General features: G+C 42.0%; 1 protein-coding gene across 1 annotated transcript in view; it reads left to right on the forward strand.

Annotated features, from left to right (window-relative positions):
• TMEM231 (transmembrane protein 231) overlaps positions 1-4,519 on the forward strand; it is a 5,360-nt gene extending 841 nt beyond the window's left edge. Inside the window, exons 2-7 of the mRNA XM_009894086.1 lie at positions 3-197; positions 1,233-1,361; positions 2,697-2,840; positions 3,132-3,213; positions 3,358-3,459; positions 4,326-4,519. Coding sequence (XP_009892388.1) covers positions 3-197; positions 1,233-1,361; positions 2,697-2,840; positions 3,132-3,213; positions 3,358-3,459; positions 4,326-4,519 — 846 coding nt within the window. The remainder of the gene's footprint in view (positions 1-2; positions 198-1,232; positions 1,362-2,696; positions 2,841-3,131; positions 3,214-3,357; positions 3,460-4,325) is intronic.
• Positions 4,520-7,521: the final 3,002 nt, after the last annotated feature.

Raw genomic sequence — 7,521 nt, forward strand, 5'->3', positions numbered from 1 at the left:
GAGGCCCGGCGCTGTCTCTGCCCGCAGGTTTCTGGCTGAAGCAGAGCTCGTACCTGGAGCAGCCCACTGTGCGGTTCCGGTACGAGGTGCTCTTCGTGGCCACCATCGGGCCCGGCCCGGGCAGCTTCTTGGCGTGGAGCACGTTCCCAGCGTTCAACAGGCTGCAGGAGGACCGGCTGCGAGCCCCGCTGCTGTGGGTAGGCCTGCCCGCGGCGGGCCCGGCGGCGGTGGTGGGAAGAAGGGCTGGAGAGAGGGAGCAGGGACGGGGGTTGGCGGTGCCTGCGAGCAGGCGGCCTGTCATCCGCCGCTGCCTTCAGGTAGCAGCAGCTTCCCGCCTAGCCTCGCACCTCACAGCAAAATTCGCTTGGGACAAGTGATTTTTAACCAGTCCAGTTTTACTCCTCATTGCTACAGAATCGTTTAGGTTGGAAAAGACCCTTAAGATCATCGAGTCCCACTGTTAACACTACCAAGTCCACTATTAAACCATGTCCCTAAGTGCCACTGGTGGCTTGCATGAACACATCAGTTTATTTTCCTCAAATTAGTTATCTCCTCCCCCTCCTGCCATATGACTTATCATGATCTAAAGTTTGCAGGGGCTGGTAGGTACCCCCTAGTTTGGAAAGCAGGTATGTGCTTTCTAAAGCACATAGCCTCTGTCCTGCAGCTGTTGCTCCTTCTGGGATTCAACAGTGTCAGTTATTTTCCTGTGTTACCTCTTCTACGAGTCCTGTTATGCTTGCAAATAGCTGAAGTGCTGGGCGTTTGTGGCACAGACATGTCGCAAGCCTTGGCTCACAACCAGGAATTGGCATACAGAGGCGATTAAGAGGCAGCCTGCAATGGCAAGAGGCAAAAGCCTGACCATCAGTCGCACATTCACACAGGATGTGACAGAAGATCCAGCACGAAGGCAGGATTTGCAGCATGCAGGGGAGATGGTTGGAACGGCATAGGGCAGAAGAGACCTTGAAGAGTCTGATGAGCTTTCTCTCCCAAGGGGGCATATGAGACATTGTATAACAGACAAAATGGCAGGCTTCTTGCTTGTCTCTAGTCCTGTGTCTATATCTAAAGTCAAGCAGCTTTTTATTGCTTTCCTAACTAGGCAGTTTATTTGCTTCCTTAGTATGTGCATGCTGCAGTTGTGGAGATCTGCTGTGGTTTTACCTTTTTTTGTTTTTAACAGAAGTTCCCATCTTTTAAAAAAATCTCATTGATTCTTTTAGGCTAGAGAAGAGGACAAAAATCAAGATGGCAAAATGGATCAGTTGCATTTTAAATTGGAACTTCCACTGCAACCTACAGAGCATGTAGTTGGTGTTCAGCTGATTCTACTCTTTTCCTACCAGCTTTACGTGAGCATTTTTAGTTTTATTTGTTGTGATATATAGACCAGGTGTAATATTCCAGTAGTGGTTACGCAAAGGATGAAAGAACCTTTCCACGTTTGAAATTCCTAGCTAAAAGATTTATTTTACTAATAAATATTTAATTTTCTCCTCCTCTTATTTCTTCTCATTCCTTATCTAGCTCTGTTGCGTATTTTGATATGTTTTGTTTGGTTCTGGGGGGCTTTTTTTGAAGCTGTGTATTCTCTTGGGCTGTAGTGCAGCATAGAGGACAGAGATGTGCAACAGTGGGTATCAGTGGCCTAACTGAGTCTTGCAGTAGGCAGAAGGATGTGCATTCTTACATCCTGCTACGTCTTGACATAACAAGTTAGTTTTCTGAGGAGGGGCAGGCTGTTGCAGCAGCCTAAAACTTTATACATTTTGCTTACTTAACAGCTCTTGAAGCAATGGTAATCATCTGCCAGGGTCTTTTGTATCTTGTAACTGGGAGGGGGAAGAAGGTGTTATAGGGAGATGGGAAAAAATTCTGCTGCTATTGTATCTGAAGTGGCAGTGCAATTAATACCTAAAGCAGCGAGTAAAACACTAGTGCACAGAGAACCCATGGATGCATCTGAAAGGAGCAACAGTATAGAGCTGTGTTGGATGCAGCCACACAGACAAGAATTTGTTTTACGAGGGAGATTAGGCTTAGTTTATCCAAGAGGCTTGCTGATTGCTGATGGACAAGCTTAGCAAGCATAGCTGTGTGGTTTAGAAAACATTCTTAAACCTATGAGGCCCAAAGTAAAGGCCTACCAGTCCTAAATTTGTGCTGAAGTATCAGGTCAGTGATTAGTATCACAGAGAGTTCAGATATTCACCTTTGTTTTACAGTAAATGTGAAAATTTTCCTTCTGATTGAGTGGTTGATAAGGGCTAAGGAACTTCCTTGTTTGGTCCTTATTGCAGAGCAGGAGTCCTTAGCTAGCTTTGACGGCTGAGTATTTTAAAATGTGTCTCCAATGAATGTGTTTAGTCATCTTGCTGCTTTTCGCACGTTACAGCAAGTCAAATCTTTCTGTCATTAGCCACAGACTGTTGGACTTCACTGAATTTCTTGTGGAACTTTGGTTTATAAAGCTAGCTAACTGACAACTAAGGTAGTTCACTTAAGAAAAAGTAATCCGTGTTTCTTATTTGGTGTTCCCTTGTTTAGACTAATATTATGATCTGAAACTTGTGAGTCAGAAAAAAAATCAAATCCATGCAGAAAATCTGTAGTTACAAAGAGGTAGAAAAGTGCATGGTGTTTTCCCCCCTCCCCTAAATTCTCTTTTCTCCTGTTCACCATTTCAGAGAATGTCAACACTCGTGATGCAGAGCATGGCTTTTCTTCAGTTTTTTTCTCCTGTGCCGGGGTCTCAGCTCTACACGAATGGAGACCTGAAATTGAACCAGAGGCAATTACTTAACTATTGTGGACTGGATACCAGATACAATGTGAGGAAACTTTTTTTCCTTCCTCATTCATTCCTTCCCCCCCCACCTTATCCTCGCAGTACCATGGGTGACACCCTGATTACTCATACTCCTGCACAGAGTAGACCCTAGAACTTTGGAACTGGTGTTTTCTTGTTAGGCTGAAAGGTGGAAGAGGTTATTCTGCCAAGATGTTCAGGCTGATGTTTATGTGCATTCCTTCAAGGGCATGGTTACTTTGTGTAAGAAACTTGGTAGAATTACTTTTTTGAAGAGCGCACAAATAATGCAAGTATCTCCTTGTTGTAATAGGTGTCTGTGGTCAATGGCACAAGTCCTTTTGCGAGTGACTATGATCTAACAAACATCATTGCAGCATATTGGGAAAGAAACGGTAAGCCTGAATGTATAGCTGTGAATTACAGGACAGCAGTAGTTAACATATCGGCAGCTGTTCTGTGAGGATTTGAGTTCTGTGTTAAGACCCTTCTGTCTGTGAAAAGCCCCTTAACCTGGATGTTTCCTTTCCCCATTTTAGTGACAACAGTCTTTTCAGATCCCAACCCTGTTTGGATGACTGGAAGAGCAACAGATACACCATTTATCATTAATGCCACTATTCGTTACCCAGTGGAAGTTATCTTATATCCTTTGAAGACTGCGTAAACCGTGACATAACTGGGTTGTGTTATTTGGGCCTTCACATATAGGCCAAATGAAAACTTTTCTTGTAGACTTGCTGCTGAACTTTTCCTTTGTTAGCTAAGCAAATGCTATAGTTCTATTTGCCTGTTCCTCCAGATGGTTCTGCTTGCATAACCACTTTTTGCCTTTCTCTACTGGGAACCTCTGTTGCTTTTCAGCCTTACTTAACTGGCCTTCAAGGCAGCTTCTTAGCCATTCACAGTGAATGTCCTTAGTAAGTGCCTTGCTTTGCTCCTGCAGCACCTGCTGTCCCAATCTGTCATGGATGCCACTAGCAAAACATGATAGTGTGTCCTGTGGCCTAAAGCAAATCATTAGAAATCTGTATGCATGGTAAGCTCACCAAACAATAACCCCCTCAGTGGATGTGGCAAATCTGTTACATGCACAGACAGCCCTGAAATTTTTCTTCCACAAAATAATTCTTCATTCATGACATTCTTCACTCATTTTCTCAGACAAGAACAAGCCTACATTTAAAAGAATGTGTATGGAGCATGTTTCTTACGAGGCTTGTTTACCTGCCTGAGTAGTCCTCGTAACTACTTTCCAGTGATTCAGAGACTAAATAGGCACTTTCCATGGAATTGGTTTAAATGTCTTCTGGGACAGACACTCTCTGCAGCTTTTATTACATACTATGGTGAAAGGCTTTTAGGGGTTTCCATGGCTCAAAGGCTTTGCATTTGCCACACAAACTGACGTCTAACAAGTTTTGTGCCTTTCCACCTCTGAATTCCTTTGTTTAGTTATTGCAGTGGTAGTATCAGAAGCTTCTTTGTTAACACTCCTTGACTTTCTTTAAATATCAGCCAGGATTTTGGGAAATGATTAAATTTGCCTGGATCCAGTATGTCAGCATTCTCCTTATCTTTCTTTGGGTGTTTGGTAGGATTAAAATGTTTGTGTTCCAGAATCAGGTGTTGACAACAACTCCAATATCACCAGTTCTGCCGGTGTCTCCAGTATTGTCCTACAAACAGCACCAGTCCTGAGGAGATGCCTGAGAACACTTTAAAGACGTGCAGTTCAAAAATAGATACCTATTTTTATTCTCTATACACTTTTTTACTTCAGAAGATCAGAACTTTGTAAGTATGTTCCAAGTATATTCTGTTCATGCTTCCTTTTTAAAATACATGTTCATTCGTCGATTTCTCTGGGAACACTGCTTTGGGACTGAAAATTTTGATATTTTTGACAGTTAAGGAAGAACCTAGCTATTTTTTGCAACCTGAACACGCTTCAAAAACCAGTAGAAAGCAATGAGACTACTTTTGTGTGATCTTAATTTTGCTAAACCTTGAATACGGAAAATAATATGCTAACAGTAACAACATAAGCCATTTTTACTGTCTTGTAAATTAATTCACTGCTGAGTTGGAGTTCTGTCAAGAGCTATTTGTACATGAATTTATGTGCACTATGAAAGCAAAAAATATAAGGAATGTGAAAAAATGTATGGATGAGAGTGTCAGAGCCACACTTTAACTGTGGCTATATGTGCTCACTGATTTAGTTATTTAATTAGATGATGGATAAATTCAAGGTTGATGTGAGAAACTGGGTTGTGGGTGGTAGTGTCTGCAAGGTTTGCACAATCATTTACTATTGGCATTATTCCTGTAGCACTAGACCATTAATTGTGGATTTGGAATAGTGAAATGGAGAAGCCTGGTATTTATTTAAAGAAAACTAACAAAAAACTACCAGAGAAGCTTCAGAGTTCCAAAGCAATTGAGTAACTACTTTCAGAACTTACATGACAACTTAGAACAGATAAAAATCAAATCAATTATAACCACCCAGTGAGCAGTGAAAGACTGTGTCCCTCATTCTTGATGGGGTGGTGGTGGTAGGGAAGATTATTTAATTTTATTTTCTTTCTGGGTTTATTTTTAATGCCAGACAAGCTTGAAGAGGAAGACAACCAGATTTCCATTATGTTTTCAGTTTTGTAGTTAAGATTTAATTCTAGCAAAGCAGTGTTATGGCAGGAGAGAGTCTAAAACACTTCTAGGTGCTAGCTGAGAAAATTCTTAGTGTCTTTGGTTCTTTTGAACTCTTAACACATGGTGGAGCTATGAAATGTGAAAGAACAGTACCTCATCTTTTGGTCATTGTCCTCTAGAATTCAACATCCTGGCAGTTTGAAGACCTGCCTATTCCTTTTTCTTTTCTCCTTCTCAAAACGGCCAGCTTCTTTTTAACTTCTGTTTAAGCTTATTTTAAACTTTGTAGTCTTGCAGCCTGTGTTTCTCCCAACTTTTATGCGCTGGATGGACTCCAGACTCTTCTTCAATGGAAGTGAAACTTTAACGTGGGGAGCCATGTCTTGGTTATTCAACATACTTTTGTGCTTGTGAAATTACATGTGAATTGTAAATTATTACAAGGAGCATTCTCTGTATATACATATATATATATGTATTTTGGTTTGAAATCTCCAGTTTGCTTTTTGATCTTTGAAGTCTGTACCTGGCAGCCTAGGACTATTGATAATTGACTTCATATCAGAGCGCAGAGTCAAAGCAACTGTCTACTGCTTTTTAGTGTTCCTAGGCACTACACAGGATGAACGAAGGGGCCTGTGAAGTCATTTCCGCAGTATCTCAAGCTGATATACACCTGGTCTGCTGTAGTCCTAGCTCTTCGCCCTTGCAGTGGTGACCGTGCTTGTGTGACTGCATGAGCTAATTCAGGGAGTTCATTATGGTGAAGATCATTTTTATGAAGTATACTCACTTTTTCAGACAAGTCAGTTCACCGAATGAAATTGATATGTGTCTGCATGAGCATTAGGGTGGGCATAAGCAAGGGACAGAAATCTCTGGAGAGACCATAGAACCCCCATTTTAAGGGTTTGAGCTGTTGCACTCCCACAAAAATGGAATGCCTAACAGTCCTTCAAGCTGAACAAAAGCCTGTTTAAGGTAGCAACTGGAACAGGAAAGAGAATAATGCCAGAAAACAACAATAATACTGGGAGACTCCATTATCCCTACTTCACTTTTTTATTGTATCCTTCCTCATTAAGTTATGACAAATGGCGCTGCTCAGAGCAACAGTTCAGTGAATGCATGTGAGATAAGAAATGGTGAATAGAGAAAAATATCCTTACGTTTTATTTTCCTTTATAATGAGAAAGCTGGAAAGAAATCCTCTACAGTAATTTAAGAGGAGAACTATTTAAGCTAAAAGGAGGAAATAAAAAAGAGTTAATTGCTTGCAGGTGGTATGTAACTGTTTAGTATGACCTGAAGCAGCCCCTCCATTGCTTTTGAAAGAAGCGTGTTTCATGACTGGGACTATGGAAGTGAATGCAGTGTAAAAGGAGCAGTGAAAGCAGATGTAGCTACAGCAGGGAGAAAAACCTGTGTGTGATATCTCTGCTGTGGTAACTCTCTTCATCACTTCTATACTGCCCATAGTTCTTGGTTCATAGTTCTGACTCCTTTTTCAAGCTTGGAGAGGCATTCTACTTCTGCGAGTAACCAAGCAATAGAAAAAAGGTAAGTAAGATTTTCCAGCTGTAGCAATAAATTGAAGTACACGGAAAAAATATACCTGAGAATCTACCACAGTAGCTTTAAAGGATTTAGGAAGGAGTTGTCTTTCTCAGAAGGCTCTCTGTGAGGACTCTTCCTTTAGCTTGTTAGCAAACAAAATAAAAAGGCAAATAGAAATACCACTGCAATCTGCCACAGTGCTACTACACTGATCTTCTGTGTACACATATGCCAGAGAGCAATCCAGTGCTGTTCGTTGAGGAAGGACGCAGAGGTGTGGTAGGATTAACCAGATTTCTGTAAGAGGAAAAAGTAGCTGTGCATAAATAAAAGCGGGAATGCGGACGTGCGAGAGCCGCGCTTTCAGGAGGTTTTTAAGGGGTGATGCTAGGACGAAAGAAACCGCCTCTTTGCTTGTACCTCCGGCGGCCTGTCCGGGGGGGGTCGGCCCTTCCCCTGCTGCTCCCACCGGGCCGGCAGGATGCGGC

This window comes from Charadrius vociferus, unplaced genomic scaffold, assembly GCF_000708025.1.
Source record: "Charadrius vociferus isolate BGI_N301 unplaced genomic scaffold, ASM70802v2 scaffold341, whole genome shotgun sequence".
Classification (NCBI taxonomy): Eukaryota; Metazoa; Chordata; class Aves; order Charadriiformes; family Charadriidae; genus Charadrius; species Charadrius vociferus.